This window comes from Lytechinus variegatus, chromosome 11 (assembly GCF_018143015.1).
Source record: "Lytechinus variegatus isolate NC3 chromosome 11, Lvar_3.0, whole genome shotgun sequence".
Lineage (NCBI taxonomy): Eukaryota > Metazoa > Echinodermata > Echinoidea > Temnopleuroida > Toxopneustidae > Lytechinus > Lytechinus variegatus.
This window is the reverse complement of record NC_054750.1, coordinates 2243933-2261911: the sequence shown is the minus strand read 5'-3', so window position 1 is coordinate 2261911 and position 17979 is coordinate 2243933. Positions and strand designations below refer to the sequence as shown.

General features: G+C 36.3%; 1 protein-coding gene across 2 annotated transcripts in view; it reads left to right on the top strand.

Moving 5' to 3' along the window:
* The window catches only part of LOC121423470 (transportin-1-like), a 58462-nt gene that overhangs the window by 23290 nt on the left and 17193 nt on the right, over nt 1-17979 (top strand). Inside the window, exons 4-11 of one of the 2 annotated variants that reach the window (XM_041618818.1) lie at nt 2530-2663; nt 6781-6862; nt 8050-8172; nt 11126-11244; nt 12245-12413; nt 14363-14423; nt 15741-15893; nt 17223-17419. In XM_041618818.1, coding sequence (XP_041474752.1) covers nt 2530-2663; nt 6781-6862; nt 8050-8172; nt 11126-11244; nt 12245-12413; nt 14363-14423; nt 15741-15893; nt 17223-17419 — 1038 coding nt within the window. The remainder of the gene's footprint in view (nt 1-2529; nt 2664-6780; nt 6863-8049; nt 8173-11125; nt 11245-12244; nt 12414-14362; nt 14424-15740; nt 15894-17222; nt 17420-17979) is intronic. The other variant, XM_041618819.1, reaches the window with a different exon arrangement.

Sequence of the window (17979 nt, the reverse complement as noted above, 5' to 3'; positions counted from 1 at the left end):
CAAGAATATTAAACAGAGTTCTGGAATTGTCAAGTTTTGGTTTTGTGATGTCACTTTGCAAGCAGCTTCCCCGTTTGTTGTGTGATATCAAGTTCCATAAAATGTCATTTTCTCAGAAGATTGAAAACAATATAAAAAAGATCTGTGCACACATTAGTCAGAAAAGTATATGATCAGACACATTTTTTTCATGGAAGCTTAAATCTATGAAATTATTTACTAAAATAATAAATAACTAACATTTTTTATAGCGCTTATCACAAAACATATCTCTATAAAGTGCCTACTGCATGCTTCTGTGGAAAAAAAAGTATGGAACAAGAAACCAGGTTTCTTCCTTCATATTGTATTCATTGGAATGCAATCTTTCAGAAAGGGAAGTTCTGTTTTAGAATGTACAGAAATATGAAAAATTCAAAACTTTGTAGATCTCAATCCCGACAAGGAAGATATTAAACGAAGAGGGAAGGAGAATAAAAGGTTGGCAAGGACTTGAGGGAAGACTGGGGTATACCTGTGGCTTTGCCCAAGGGTTTGTTACTGACGAAGGGAAGAGCAATGAACCAAGATTAAACTACATTTATTCTGATCTGCGCCATCTAGACAATACATGTATATGTACAAAAATGATGCTTTGCTGGCTGACGATGGAAAATGTCAAAGGCAGCTGGTCGTATGCAAGATAAACTTGGGTGTGTTCCCACTATGCTATACCTGGGCCTGTTTATCTATGACAACTTGGCCATTATTGCAATATGTATCTGTATGGTACATGAAACAGGTGAGCAGCCAATCAGAATTGAGGTTTCCATGATAGTTGCCTAATGACAAAAGTTGCCATAGTTGTGGCTCTTTGTGAAATGGGTCCTAATATGTTTGGTGTGGTATAATTACTGTGGTTCAAGTAGGTTTGTTCACACCAGTATCACACGCATTTCAATATATGCTATTGAAGGTGAAAGGGTGTATTTCATGGAAAAAAAATTACATGGGGGGGGGGCCTCCAGGCGGTTTTGCCCTTGAATGCTCAAGAGCCCTGGAAAATAACCATTCACTGCAATAAAACTTTTCCAGTGTTGCAGATATATGCAGTAGGTTATAAAATAGCCCCCGAAAATTAAAGAAAATGTATTGCCTGGTGTATTTTCACAGGAAAGGGTGTACTGATTATTGTGAGAGGTGGAGAAATAAATACAATGTATGGCAAGCCAAGGGTACAATAAGTTATTATATGCTTCATCACAAACAAGCAGTGAAGATCACTCGAAAACATAGTTTAAAAAATAATTTGTTTTTCAAGTGATACATGTAGACATTTATTTTCTCAATGTACATGTTTTGCAACTATAAAAAGTGTTTATAAAAAAAAAGTTTATGACTGCTCTTTGCAGTAAAGCTTTTTTTTTGCTGAATGAGAGCAGGTTGTGTATATAAAAAATTGATGGTCCAAATGAATATTACATGAATATGGTTAACACTTGAATAGGGTGTCCTATTGTGCTTGTGGTGCCATTCTTTGAACGTCATCCATGCTGGAGACACATAGGGGAGACCGGGGTAAGTTTAAACATTGTACTTTCCTTAAATGCCTATAAAATAAATTTATGCAATGCTGCCCTCAATTTATTGCAATAATGTTTCAACACTGTTGTATTATTAATAGCAATAAATTGAGGGCAGTATTGCAAAAATTTATTTTACAGGCTTCAAAGAAAATTACAATGTTTCAACTTACCCCATGTTGCAACTAACCCCGGTATCCCCTAATGCATAAAGCCCACTATTTCTAGGAAAAATTCCCAGCAGATAGTATCAATGGTTGTGAGAGGCAGTTTTCTAGCTTGTCTTCTATGAAGTGTAACAAGAACCCATTTGAACCTGGGTTTTAATAGTTGGTAGAGGAGAACCAAACTGATTGTCGGTGCACTGTACTAGATTTAAAATCTGAACCTCTCTATGCAGGAGAAAAGTAAAAATTATGTTTTGCTATTGAATTATAGCTGGAAATTTTGCATTCTTCCATGACCATGTAATATGAAAATGGTCTTGATTGTGTTCCCCTTTAGTTACCTTGAGCTCAATGTACATTACTGTGACTCATAATTGTGGTGTGTTTCCAGTCGTGACATTTTTTTGGTATCCGAATTGTAGGGATCATTCTGGGCCTTGCAGAAGATCTGTTAGGATTCAGCTGTGATATATTTTTGTCATTTTACATTCTTCCAGACCCGCTTATAACAGTTCACTCTGTTGCTTTTCTCATTTAACATGCAATGTTCACATTATTGCAACGTTAATTTTATTGTAATGTTGCATTGCAATCTATTGCAGGGATCATTTTGGGTCTTGCAGAAGATTTGTTAGGATACAGACTGTTGTGGATAGCGATATATTCAGTCATTTTACCTTCTCAGACATTTCAAGATATCCACTCAGTTGTTTTCCCTGTTGAATATGCAATGTGATGTTCACATCATAGCAATTTATTCATGTTTCTATTCATGATGTTGCTTTTGTAATCTATCGCAGGGATCATTTGGGGCCTTGCAGAAGATCTGTGAGGATTCGGCCGATGTCCTGGATAGCGACGCTCTTGATCGCCCACTCAACTTTCTCATTCCAAAACTGCTGGATTACTTCAAGCATGCCTCCCCCAAGATCAGGTATGCTCGCTTCTTCCTCCTCCAGAAATCCATTTTTAGAAATACATGGATCAGGATGTTTAGGGGATGTGTAGTCTTCACTTCAGACCCTCATTTGAATCTTCCTTCATGTTCCCTTCATGCTCCAGCCATACCAAAACAGCTGACTCCAGACTGATCAAAGCTATTACATTATTTTGAGTCATATCAAAAGTTGTGGTTTAACTATGGAAAGCCAGTTGTGACATTAATCTCGAACAGTAGAGGTTCAATGTATCAGCTCGTTTGACTATTAAAAAGACATTAACTGCCTGGGAAGGTACGACAGTTGTCTTCACCATTTAAGAATTAGGAAAGAGCACAGTAAGCATGACAAACAATATTTTTGACTCGTTTGGCTTCCCATAATTTTAACAAATTAAACCTTGGTCTAAATTTAACCTGATTTCAGAATATGGGCCAGTGAGTTAATAATATATGGTCATTTTCAAACGTGAGTGACACGACAATCGGAGAGGTTTAAGGGCTCATATCTTCAAACTTAAAGGTTATGAATCAATCATGACTACTATATTATATACAATGTAGGACTGGCATGGGCCACTGCGAGTTTGATTTGAATTCAACAATTCATTTAGTAGATATGATTAAAAAACGGTGCGTGAGTGACACAACAAATTTTGGACATGGGTTTCTGACCACTAACACATATGGTTGGATTCGTGCCCAAGTAGTTGTCATGGAGTACTGTGAGTACCAGTAAATGGACATAAATAGTGTACCTATCTAACACATATAGTCAAAATCAATCAAACCTTCTCTATTGAAAATGGTACCCTTCTATATACCGTGAGTGACACGACATCCAAAACGTGAGTGACACAACAAGTGCAAAAAATACAACATTTATCTCAACATTGAAAGTATTTTTTGCATGATCTAGAAGAGTAAAATACCATTAACCAAAAAACAAGCTTAATTACATAATAACTGCTTTCTTTAAAGTTCATAATATGTCATCCTGATGTTTTATTCTTGGTTTATGGTCATATTTGCCCATCAACTCACATTCTCTACACCATACCACATTGTCACACTAGGGCTTCTACCACTCTCCTCTTTAGAGGAAGAGGGGGCACTTGAAGGAGGTGTTATGAGGTCTTGGCATTGACATCAACTCAAACATTCTTTTTGTGGCCTGATATCATTCAAAACTTTAACTCTTTCTCCCTATCTGTACATGAAAGTTTACAGGTTCACACAATTCAGCATCCACAACGGATGGAATAATTTTTCCTTGTAAGAAAGGTATTCTCAATAGTCACCAACATCATCTGGCATGGTCTGGTAGCCAATGATGTCATGTATGACTCCTTTTTCTTGAAATACTGGATTACAATATTATCCTCCTTTAATATTTTAGGCATTGTCCAAATAGGACATGGCAGTTTCAATATCTTTTTCGGTACCAAACCCCAATCACGTTGCTGCACACTTCAGATGAACTATCAGCAAATCCTTGAGAAACTTGGGAATTCATCTCAACAACCATAGGTTTTCTCCTGAACAGTGCTTGTATATGGACCCTCCCAAGGCAGTACATGTATATGGACCCTCCCAAGGCAGTACATGTAGGCACTGTACCAAAATTCAGAGCTATGCTTTTAGCTGGAATCTTGTACCTTTTCATTGCTAATTATTTGATCATATACCATACCACGGGAATCCAGGGAAAGCCACAAGGTGAAAGACGCAGTCAGTACCTGATTCTTGCAGTCTGCTACTATTACATAATAACTACAAGTCATTAGCCTTTCCTTTTCTAAGCCCTTGGATGTCACACTAAAGTCCAATTCAGCATCCCAACCAGGCTCCCTTTATACCTCAATAGCTTTTTCCCCTCGAGGTCCAGCTCTGTTCTTATCAGGGTACCCCCCCCCCCAAAAAAAAAATGATCTACTGGTACATGGCAACCCATCCAAAGTTGCTCAAATCAAAATGCGGTCTCGGTTGGGACTTGTTGGGACCTACATGAACATGCATCATTTTGTTGTAATGAATATGTGTAACTGCAAATCTGCTCTGAACACACATCGGCCCGCTTACGGTAGTTTGCTGTTCAGACCCTACATGTAGTTAATCACTAGCGGTATGAATGGTGGCCGAACAAATAATGATTTTGAACTTGGCATGTAGCTGCTTCAAGCAATATCCAAAATGTTCTATCAAATCTCAGTACATTCTCACCTGAAATGTTTATGTTTTCTTGCAAATTTGTTTATTTCATGTCCTGGAATACAAGCTTTATGGCAAATGAAAAGGTTGATTTAATCAATCAGAAGGAAAAGAAAAATATTTTCTTTTCCGAATTTGAAAAAAATGTTTGGTGGTCATGGTGATCTCTTATATTCCATGTACACTACTTTACCACTAAATTTCTGCAAATTTAAAAAAAGGATCCCTGACTTTTCTAAAGCTCTATGAGTATAACAAAGAAATAACATTGCTCAAAAGAAAGGTGAACTTTCTGCTCATTTCTGTAAATGGAGACAGAGAATGTTCGAGTAATACCTAGGTACATGTATGACTTGAAACATCACCATCACCAACCCTTTATGCATTGTAAATATGTCCATTGCTAAAGTATAGTGGTTTTTCTCTTGATACATTCATAATTTTGTGTTGATTGATTATTCTTAATCACAGTACATTCACCAAAATATGAATTAGGATCCGAGTCTTCACACCAATGGAAAATTGTCAGGATTTTTTAAACCAAGGCAACCACGGAGAGGAGAGAAAATAGATGAACTCAATGTCAAATTCAATATTTCCATAAAAAGGAGTAAAATTAGGAAGATGGAGGAAATTATTAGCCTAAAATAGGCCTAAATGATATCAGGAACAACATTTTGACTGTATCTCTGGTAAAATGCTTCAAACATTACTGGATGTCCTTTTTTTATACACAATATAATACCGTGAGTGACACAACATTTTGTGAGTGACACGACATTGTGAGTGACACGACACAACTTTAACAGTTAATTTTAGCTTTACCTTAGCACAGTGGACCAAGTTACTTTATATACAATATGGTACAGATAAACTGTATTTGCTCCAGTACTGGGATAAATTAATTTTCAGAATACACAGCTCTAGAAAACTTTTTGCATTTAAAACGTGAGTGACATGACAACCAGTTTTGAAAACTTTGAAACCCAATTTTTTTCAGAAAAACACTTCACAGAATTTTTTTTTGCTATTTAGGAGTTAGATACAATACACAGCTTGTATCTTGCCAACAAATGTGCTTCTAATACAAATTTTATATTGTGATAGGCAATATGTGAATTTTAATGCAAAAATCAACATTTTGTAACATTTAATTTCCCTTGCATAAAATTCACTGTATCTCAAGACATAATTAATACTTTTATGTAAATGAAATGGAAAAATATACTTTAAGATGTCTAGTTTCAAAAAACATTGATGCCTAATGATTTCTAGCAAGTTTTAATTTTCACCCCCATGTCCACTTTTGTTTGAAAATGACCACATGCCACAAGACCTAGGCCCTATTGACATGGTGTCCCAGTTCTAGTCTGCTTGTTGGGTAAAAAGTTGCTTCATATGTGATGATTTCATGTAGCTGTCAGGAAGACGGGTATGCCTGCATTTTGAATCTGAGGCCACCGCACACCTTATGACTGGTCTAGGAACCATTTTCAGAATAAAACGCAGTAAAATTTGATGCGAACATTGACACATTTATAGAATGTCATACTGTTTAAAGTTCTAAATCATTGTACAGATATTTATGTTGTAATCTGTGACTATCCTACCATTCTTATTGGAATAAGAGCGAAATGATCGTAATGACGTTGTAGCAGTCATAAAACCAGCTTCATGTACGATTTGAAGCCTATCCTGCATACAATAAAAAATAAAGGCTTGTAATTATCCAAAATTGTTATTTTAGTAATCTTGAGGTTAATTTGCACTAGAAAGAGTATGATTTTCATTCACATTTTCATGTAAAATCGGTTCGTCGACCAGTCGTAAGGTGTGCAATGGTCGTACAGTATAAAAGTCAATGTTTATATATAATTTGCTTTCCATTTTCTTTATCGTTTAGGTCCCATGCTATTGCATGTGTAAACCAGTTCATCATCAGCAAAACACAAGCCCTTATGCTACATATAGATCCCTTTATGAATGTAAGTAATATCACCAACCGTCATCGGGAAGTGCGGAAGTTGAGTAATTATGAACACCTACACACAGATTATCGCTCCTCTATTGTTCTTACATGTACAGTGACAAGTTTGATGATAGCTATTAGCATTTCTTAAAAAGGGATTTGTTATACCGAATATATAATGCAAAAATGAATATAATAAAGAAAGTTGTCCTGGCATTCTGTTGAATAGGAAGCTCAATTCGCTTCTCCATAAAAGTAATGACTAGCGGAGAAGTTAAGTGATGGGAGTCCTTTGTATAGATATGTACATGTATGAACTCTGCACTGAATAGCAAGTCAATTGTCTCTGTGGCTCAGACAGGTGAAAAGTGCATTCAGTGTAATCTATGAAGTTAGGACAGAGTTCATCCATAATACATGGGACCACAGGCTTGGCATGTTTCCAGATGATTTCCAATGTGAGAAATAATATGTCAGGCAATAAAACCGTTGGTTCACCTCCAACCTGGGTTTGTACAAGAATTATCTGTCGGTCACTGGTGCAAGTAGATTATTAAGAGTACAATGCATGTACCTGTATAACTGTAAACTGTACTAGGATATGAAAGATTTGCTTTTTAAACAAGTATTCTGCCAGAATCAACTCGCTTTAGGCCACACAAATCTGTTTGATTTAAATGAGAGTCAATTAACAATTGATAAATAATATGTGTTTTAGGCAATATATGATTAAGCAATAGCTTACCTTAGTATTCATTAAGTTGATTCTTTTCCAAATATTTCACCTTGGTACCTTGATGTTTCTATTTTCTTCCACATGAGAAATTTCTTTCATACATGTAGACACATCTTGCTGTATCATTTTTTTAATTAGGAATTAAATAATCTTGTTTGCTTGTAAATTATTGTTTATGACATGTGCATTGAGAGGATAGTAGACAATTTTTTTTGAAAGACATTTTCCGACTCTATCCACCTTATTTCATGAAAGAAAATTAAGACAAAAAACCCCCTCATAAAAACCCTAATAGAGAGAATCCTTTTGACAACTAAAGGGTGATACAATTGATACATATTGAATTTATGAGGTTTCTTTAAGACAAGCACTGAAGTAGAAGCTTCAGAGTTCTTTTATTCAGTGTATTTCACCACTTCAAATTTGATCTTTCATCCCTGATTGTCTTGTTTCTCCTTTCCTTCCAGAACCTATTTGAATTAGCTTCCGACGAAGACACCGAAGTGCGGAAGAATGTATGCAGAGCATTGGTGATGCTCCTGGAAGTGAGACTAGATAGGCTTATCCCACACATGCAGAACATTATAGAGGTAAAGTTTGTTTTGTTTGTCATCAGAAATCTTCCATCTTCCTCATGCGTTGATATCGGAGATGGGGATAATGACAGTTATAGAAGCAGATTCAGGAAGGACTGGTCGCAAAGTATACCAAAATAGGTTGAACATTCTTCCTTGTTTTATATGCTCTTATATCCATGTCCTTTATTCCTTTTCTCTATCTAGGCCAAGTTACATGAGAGCTTTATACTGTCAAATTCATATATGTTTTTTTTTGGTAAAAAGTTTAACGCCAAATTATGGTCTATGTTTTTAAACACCGAGAGAAGCCCTCATTGCATTGTGACAATAAATTCTGAATTAAAATGAACAGAGCTACAGTATCCAACTAATTCAATTAAACTCTTTGTACAAATGACTCGATAATAAGGTAAATTGAAAATTAGTTGATCCAACTGTGGTCTGAATATTAGATGAATTACATCTGATCCCACTATGAAGTTGTGTTCTTTTCTGTAAAATTTACAGGGATTTTCTAGCTTATGATTCCTACTTCCTTTATGCCTTTGCTAAATGGTTGATTTGCAGTACCAGTATGCTTTTTGGAGGAAAATGTTTCTGATAGCATGTGCATGCTAGTAAACATGTTTGCACTTTTTTTAGGGGGGGAGATGCTCATAATTAATCAGCAAGGTTAGGAGAATCTATTCTCTCTACTAATCAAATTAGTGCGCTGGAATGTCAATGCCATTGACTGAGGTAGACGTATGTAGGCCGTGGTATTTCATCCTTTTCTATGTTTGTCTAGACGAGGAGCAATGATGAGTTTACCAGACTTGTTTTTAGGGGGTTGATGGAGTAGGGATGTTTGTTGCCGGTGTACTTGGGAGATATGTTGTGTGAACTCTTGGTCTCATTTGAACGGTCACTGCAGGGTGGATGCTGGAATGAAAAAATTGGAGCAAATATTTTAAGCTCATCTGTGAGAATTTTTTTGTGATTGAAAATGATGCCATGCAGGTCATGTACTCACAGAAATAACTCTCCTTTCTTGATGGTTTGATACGTTTTGGTAACCTTTATTTCTGAATTCCAATTAAGAGATAATTTTACTTTAAAATACTCTTCATGGATATTTTCTACTTTGTTTAAAGGGAAAGCCAACTCATATTTGCATGTTATAAAGAAAAAAATAGACAAACCCATTCCAGTCTAGACTCATAATTTGCATTAGCTTTTTCTCATTACCATGAACAATTTAAAGCATGGAATGATATACAAATGAAAATAATGCAATGCACAAATTTTCCAACTATGAAAATAATTTGAAGGTCCACCTTTTTTCCCCCACAACCTTTATTCTATGGTAGTATTTTCCACTCTGTAATGTAATGATTTGTTAATATTTTTATTGAAATCGTTATTTTGCATTCGAAACTGTATACTGCTCAGGTCAGCTCCTGACTAGAACATCTTGTAAAATACAGTGGTGCTCAAAAGTTAATAGTGAACCCCAACAGATAATATACTCCTTCATGCTGAGTGTTGAATGTAGATAACAAAACTATAATGTTTGGCGAGCCCAGAGAAACAATCTTTATTGAATGTAATAGTAATACCTGACTTAACAATTAAATATCTAAACCATGCCAGAACTTAACACTTCAAATATGTTCATTTTCTGGTGGGGTTCACTTTTGAGTACCTCTGTTAACATGCTTTTTACATGTTCCTTGTATTTGTCATTATTTGTTGGTACTTTCTATTAAAGACCCCAGGATAGTGATAATAATAATTATACTTGCTTATAAAGCGCTTAATACTTACTTTGTGAGAAGTCTCTAAGCGCTCTACAGTATATGCAGCATAATTACCCTGGCTTTAGCAGTGCAGCTGTTACGCGCGCTGCGTTTCAAGGAATAAATTCCTGCCAGGTACCCATTTACCTCACCTGGGTTGAGTGCAGCACATTGTGGATCAATTTCTTGCTGAAGGAAATTACGCCATGGTTGGGATTCAAACCCACGACCCTCTGTTTCAGAGTTCGGAGACTAATCCACTGGGCCACAACGCTCCACGCGCTGCTGCTGCTGTAGAAATCTGTGGTCTGAATTCACATAGGATGTCTTTTGATTCTGTGGTTGGAAACCATGCTTCATGCATATTTGATGCATCAATTACATTTAATTCAACATGTACAATGAGAAAGCATCAAACAATGAAAGCATGCTTTCAAGCACAGGTGGTAACTTGATGCTTGTTACTGAATTTTAATAATCATTAATGAATCCATTTATGCTGTAACCGTAGTAACAAAGGAGTCAATTCAGTGCGCTGTGAACAAAAGCGAGCATTTTGTGATTGGACCATTATCTCAGTGTACACTCTGAATTATGTTTGATCAATGCATGATAATTGATGTCTCCATAATTGATGGTTTGGAACAACAGATTCAAAACCACCTTTCTGTGTGTAGGCCTGTGACTTCTGTTTGACTTAGGCAGAAAAGAATCCCTTTGATACATGGGTTAAGAACATCTTGGATATAAATGATGATGATGGTGATGATGATGATGATGATGATGGTGGTAATGACTTCTGCTTGACTTATGCAGAAAAGAATCCCTTTGATACCATGGGTTAGAATATCTTGGATATAAATGATGATGGTGATGATGATAGTGATGATGATGAGTGATGATGATAATGATGATATTGATGATGGTGATGATTATGAGAATGTGATAAATATAATAAAAAAGACAAAAACATCCAATAATAGTTGCAACATTTGTAGGGCTTTTTATACAGATGTTTAAAGGGTGACATGCTTGGATGGTTATTATACATGTAATTAATTATTATTAATTTAATAACCAGAATGGAATGTCTGTATTAAGTGCTTGCAGACGTCATTCCATTTAATCAAGTGCTGTACAAAAGAATATAATTATTATTAATTTACCTTGTATTTTTCGTCAATTAGTACATACTGTTACGGACCCAGGATGGCGATGAGGCTGTTGCCTTAGAAGCATGTGAGTTTTGGTTGACATTGGCAGAACAGAGCATCTGTAAAGACATCCTAGCTCCACATTTACCAAGGTGAGTTATATCTCATGTAATGACTTAGGCCATACTGAAATCCTAACGGTTCATTAGTATTACAAATAATGCACGTGCATGCAGGGCCAAATAATGAATGATGTGCGAGAAGAGCCAATGGATATACATCACCGAGGTCCGTAGGAGGACTGAGTGTGGTATATCCATTTGGCAAGTTGAGCGCGGAGTTCATTATTTAGGTCCTCTATGCACAAGAATGCGTGTATTGATTGTTTTATACAACCTCCCCCCTCCCCCATGTTACTGAGTTGCCCCAAATGTTATCTAGATAATTCTAGACCTCTCACTATCCTTCACTCTGATGTCAGAGTACAGGATAGTACTTTTGGTGTTATGTCAGAGTGCAGGATAGAGAATTTTGGATGCAATAGTGCAATTCGCTGAATATCGTGATCCGATTTGGACCAATCAGATTACAGAACATTCTTAGGAGTTGTATCATAAAGAAATAATGCACATTAGCCTTTGGCAGAACAGAGCATTTGTAAGGAAACATTTGCTCTTCATTTAACAGGGTAAATCAAGTCTCTTGAAGTGAATGCGTTTTCTTTTAATCTCAAAAGGTTTAATAATATTCAGATAATGTACATCATTGAGGGCATTAGTAACAATTATTAAAACAGAGTAACTTTGGGAAGGTTCACACACGTGCTGGACTGTTTTAAAGGTAATTAGTTCTGGTAAACATTGGCAGAACATAGAATCTGTAAAGACATCCAAGCTCTACATTTACCAAGGTAAATTATGTATCTTGTAATAAGCGGTTTTTCCTTAATGATTGCAAATATTTTCTTGCTTTTCCCTTCAAGTGTTTTTTTCCCAAATCTGGTAGTAGTAAATTTTACAGGGCATTTTTTATTCCATTGGATGGGTCTTTTCTGGGTGAAAAATAGAAAAAAAAGGAAGATACTACATGTACTGTAGGATATACTGTATTGTATTTATTGCTTCATACATGATCCTCCTTTTTTCCTCTCAGGTTAATTCCAATTTTGATCAAGGGTATGAAGTACTCTGAGATTGACATCATCTTGTTGAAAGGAGATGTTGAAGAGGATGAAATGATCCCAGACAATGAACAGGATATAAAACCAAGATTCCACAAGTCCAAGACGCACGCTCAGCAGCATTCATTCGAAGAGGAAGAGGTAAAGTTGTGATTCTGTCAAACAACCAAAGAAGATCTTTAACTTCTCTAAGTTCACTGATGAAATGCATCCATTGGATGTAATACGAGAAATGTAAAAGACTTTCATCTACCTTAACCTAGAGTCTCATCTTTTAAAGACTCAACTTAATTACAAGGAACTCGAATCTGGAATTGTGTTTCTGTAAATTTATATAATCAAACAATCAATTTCATTCAAATGTATCAAAGTCTAGGAAATCTATTTTTAACAGATGATCATCGTAATCGTTTGTTTAAATTTGATATAGGAATTAAAGGCTCCCCCTTCTCTCCTTATGTTGTAGCTTAGTGATTTTCTTTTTTCGTCATGCAATCTATATATTATATTGTAGGGGGAGATAATCACAAGGCTTGCTCCTTTCTTGCAGTCCCTCTCATATTCAATCCAATGTACAATTTTTCATTTTTGGGGTGAATTTTAATTTTTTTTGTTTTAAGTACTGTATAGATTTGAAATTGAAATTTAAGTTGAAATTGAAATTGGAATTGGAATAGAAATAGAAAATGAAATTCAAATTCAAATGGAAATGAGGTTGAAAATCCTTCCAAGAGCTTCTTTTGCAATCTCGGCACAATTCATTGGTTTTGTAATACATTTACATGAGTGAATGTTCGTTAACATGAGAGACTTGGTAGTAGACCTGGGGAGTGTTTCATGCAAGGATAAGTCAGACGTTTTATCCGACAGTTACCATAGGAACAGCGCCTCTCAGCCATTAAAAATCAAGAAAAGATGTCAGATCTAACAATTTGTCCGAAAATTTTTGTCCACAGTTTTACGAAAGAGATATAAAATAGCACGGGCTGTGAATGAGAAAATGATCAGTTTGATGATGAATGCTATTTTTACAGAGAAGAATATGGATTGACCAGTAGAACTAGTAGTGATATCCAACAAAAACTAGTCAGATGTTGTTTGAAGGTTTGCATGGTGGCATGTACAATCGCTGATGTGGTTTACGGTACACCATGTGGAGTGTTATACAAACAGTGGATAGAAGAAAAGAAATGGATAGGCGAGAAAGTGGAGATTTGAGAGTAGAGACGGGACAGTCAACCTGCCTGAAACGTCGAGTATCTCTACTGCTTTTACTCATCTCTACTCGCCAACTCAAGCCAGCATCTCATCAGCTCTACTACTCAAGATGTTCTCAACTCATCAATCTCTTCTGGTTTACAGTCTTTTTCAGGACTACTTTCAAGAAAGAATACTCTACTCTCAAATCTCCACTTTCTCGCCTATCCATTCCTTTTCTTCTTCTATCCACCGTTTCTATAACACTCCACATGGTGTACCGTAAACCACATCAGCAAAAAACTGTAGTGTTGGAGTTTTAAATCACTTTGAACGAGGAACACTGTGATTGAGTGCACTGTGGTTTACCAATCTCTCAAGATTAATGCTCAGGGGTGACATCACAATAAGGTAGCAGTTTGCGTGCATGTTTCTGTAAAAAACAAGATTGGAAATATTTTGAGATAAGCAAAGCCAGCTGCTGCTAAATACCCATTCCCCGGAATGCAATCTCAAGTATATTCTTAAAGTCAGAGGCCCATATTCTGAACTCAGGTTTACATTAAACCCTTGTTTAAAGATGTGGTTTAACTGTGGAGAGCCATTTGGGGCACAAATCCCTATTAACAGTTCACATCCAATTTATTAACCCATATGACGCCCAATTTTTCACAATTGTCTGGACATGATAAATTAAGTATTCTGAAGTACTTCACTATAAAAGAAAAATATTGATATTATACATTAGAAATAGAATTATGATTTTTTAGCTCCCCATAACCTGACTTCAGAATATGGGTCACAATGTTCTGTTCTTTTGATGCATTGTTAATTAAGATGGATGTCTTTGTGATTATTGTTAAGTAATTGTTTCCTCCTCTTGTTTTCTACAGGGAGATTCAGCATCTGATTATGGCATGGATGACGATGATGCATTATCGGACTGGAATCTTAGTAAGTATAAAGATTTAAATGGTGATCAAATAGCAATTACCATTTCTAGCAATTTGCTACCACTTTGTTGGCATTTATCTGAAACCAGTATGCATTGTGAGTAGGCCCGGTTTGAAAGTCCATTTTTGATGCACGTGTACACGGCGTGTTTTTCGGTCGTGTACACGTTGTAAACACTGAGTGAGAGTGAGTTACAGTATGTTTTCAGTGTTTCCTACATGTAGCCTAAGTCACGGTTTTAAAGCTTACCTGAGAAGTTAGAAGTATCAATCCACAAAAATTGGTGCAATTAAAAAGTTTACTCAGCTTAGCAGCGCATTAAATTAATAAAGAATGCAAAAGTAAATCAGTGCAGGGCCCTAGTTAGCGCCGACGTTCGTTGGATGCGCATTTTGCATACTGTACATGCATGCACAGATCGCTGCGCTGCAGAATTAAGTGTAACTGAAGTTATCGATTGATTTTCATTATTTTATTGCCAATTTGAGGAGCGTGTGTTTGTAGGCTTGTAGCATATGTTTATGAGCGTATAACACGTAACTGGAGCAATGATCGCTGTCGCAATTGGTGATTCTCAAATTGGCTCTAAAAGTGATTGAAGAACGCTTTCGAGAGTCTCGTTAGGTGTTATACGCTCATACACATGTGCTACAAGCCTACAAACACACGCTCCTCAAATTGGCAATAAAATAATGAAAATCAATCGATAACTTCAGTTACACTCAATTCTGCAGCGATCTGTGCATGTATGTACGGTACAGTATGCAAAATGCGCATCCAACGAACGTCGGCGCTAACTAGGGCCCTGCACTGACCGGAGCATACCCATTTCGTGTGGTACAAAAACTTGAGTCTCCAGAATAAATGTGGATTAAATCGGCGATTTTGGAAGGTTAATTGAAATATATTGACATATTAGTGATTAAAACATGTGCAGTGTCTTAGAACTAAGAATTAATGTGAGGCTGTGAGCTTGTTCACTGACTTTACAGTCCCACGCAAGCTTTATGCAGATGCTACCGTGTACACGGTGATGGAATTTAGTACACGTGCACTGACTTGACCGTGCGTGTACACGTGTACACGTGTACCCGAAACGGGCCTAATTGTGAGAAAAGTTTTATTGTTAGGGGTGTTGCCTTTACGGTATTGTTATATAGATTATTATTATTATTATTATTGTCGGTGTTATCATCATCATCATCATCATCATCATCATTATGGTTGTTATGATGATGATTATTATTATTATGATTATTATGATTATTATTATTACTACTATTAATATTGTTATTATCATTGTTAATCACTCTCTAGGGAAATGTTCAGCAGCTGCTCTTGACATGCTTGCCAATGTCTTCAGAGATGAGCTGATGCCTGTGCTCCTACCGATCTTGAAAGAAACTCTCTTCAGTTCTGACTGGGAGGTGAAGGAGTCTGGTATTCTTGTGTTAGGAGCCATTGCAGAAGGTGAGTCATTGGACTGACATGGAATGGGGTGTATGGGGCTGAAGTAAAGAGAGTGCTATTGAACCGTTCTAGGAATAGGTTACAGAGATGTTAAAGCCACTGCACACATTCGATTGGTCAGCGACCGCATTTTGGAATAGAAAGTAACGTGATACAAATATTGAGACATTTAATGTGCAATATTCTATTAAATTCATTGTATGAACATATGTATCTTTAAATCTGCTACCCCCTTACAAGAATGAAAGTGAATTTGATATCTAATTGTAACAATGTCACAGCAGTAGTGTGATTGGCTATGATTTGAAACAAATTTGGTCTTTACTCCAAAATAAAGGCTTGAAATTATTCAAAGATCAATATTAATACCCTTACAGTTAAACTGAACCTCTCTAATATCTTTATGAAAAAAAAAATTGTGATTCTGTCTAAAATCAGGTCGTAGACCAGTGTAAGGTGTGCGATGGCCCAAGGCTATTGCAGAACCTTCAGTAGTTATGGAAAGACTATTGATACAGAATTTTACCAGAAAGCAGATCACATATATTACGAAGTTCTCATGAATATAAAACACATTTTAACTTTATACAGTGATTAGAATTATGCAATTATTATGATGTATATTAAGCGAAATGATTGATTTTCTTGGCCGTGGATTATTACATTAAAGGGTAAATGTAAAAGAGGAAATGTTTTATATTTAAATGTTACAAAGTGTTTTGTTGCTATATTGTACTGCAGAATTCAGGCAAGACTACATGTGGTATTCACTTGTTATGGTAACAATGCCAGAGCATGAAAAATAATGATATTTTCTTTCCATGTACGAAAGGAGCTTAATTATAGGTAGTCTGCATTAGGGATACTTTTTTCATTGTTTCCTGTAGCACAGGAGAGAAATATTGAATGATAAACATCAAAAGAACAAATGAAGTTAAAGGGGGACCAACCCTGTGTGTGGTCTCATTGACTTTGTATCATAAATGGTTTTGATTTTATATACCATTTGAGATATTAGTAATACATAGAATAAATTAGCCTATAATTTCATTTGTGTATGGAAACTGAAATGTTTTTGAGTGGGAAAGTACCCTTTTTTGCAACTTGGTAACATACTTATTGCTTTATGAATGTATTGAGAAGTGAATGTGTATGTTATCGTTCAAGTGGGTCTGTGTTACAAGACTACTCTGCTCAGAATGGTGTATCATGGGTAATAACGATGGCCAGATATGAGTAGTTATGGACTGTTGGGGCTGCTGGTGCGTATGCCCTTTAAAACATTACCCTGTATTGCCTATCAAGTCAAACGTGTCACTGTCACCACAGGTGTCACATTTGGTATTGATTCAGGTTGCGTGAATGCGATGAGCATGCATCTACCAGAGTTGGTCCCGTTCCTCATCAACTGCCTGTCGGAGAAGAAAGCCCTGGTACGTTCCATCACCTGCTGGACGCTCAGCAGATACTCCCATTGGGTCATTAACCAACCTCATCATCTCTACTTCCAGAAGCTCATGCAAGAGGTAAGATATAGGGTGTAAATAGACCCTATACAAGCGACATCACAATCTCATAGTGCCCCCACTCAGAGGATATAGGAATAAGTGTAAATGGAGTTGTCAGAGATGTGTCGGCTGCATATCACCAGCTTTAGCCTCCAAGATGGTGGCGTAATGGAGGTCTATCGCCATTATCAAAATAAATCCACATATTTACAAGATTCTTTTGTTGGAAGTAGTGTATCTTATGTTACCTATCAATTTGCACAACTTAGTTTTGTCCTTACCATCAATCATGTCTAGAGAAGCCACAAAAAGGAATAGATGAGTGATCCTCTACCAGCATAGTGTATGATATGAATGATTATGAAATTAGACCCCTCTACCATATGGTAACCAACATGGTAGATTATACTGAAGTTATATACAGAAAGATGATTTCTAATTTTGTTAAGTGTGTAGACTTCTAATTGGGGAGAAGAAAGAAAAAGAAGAAGAAAGATAAGGGTAGGAGAATGATAAAAGAATGAGAAAGATAAAAAGGTTGATGTACGGCGAAGAAGTTGAATCCTTCCCCCATTCTG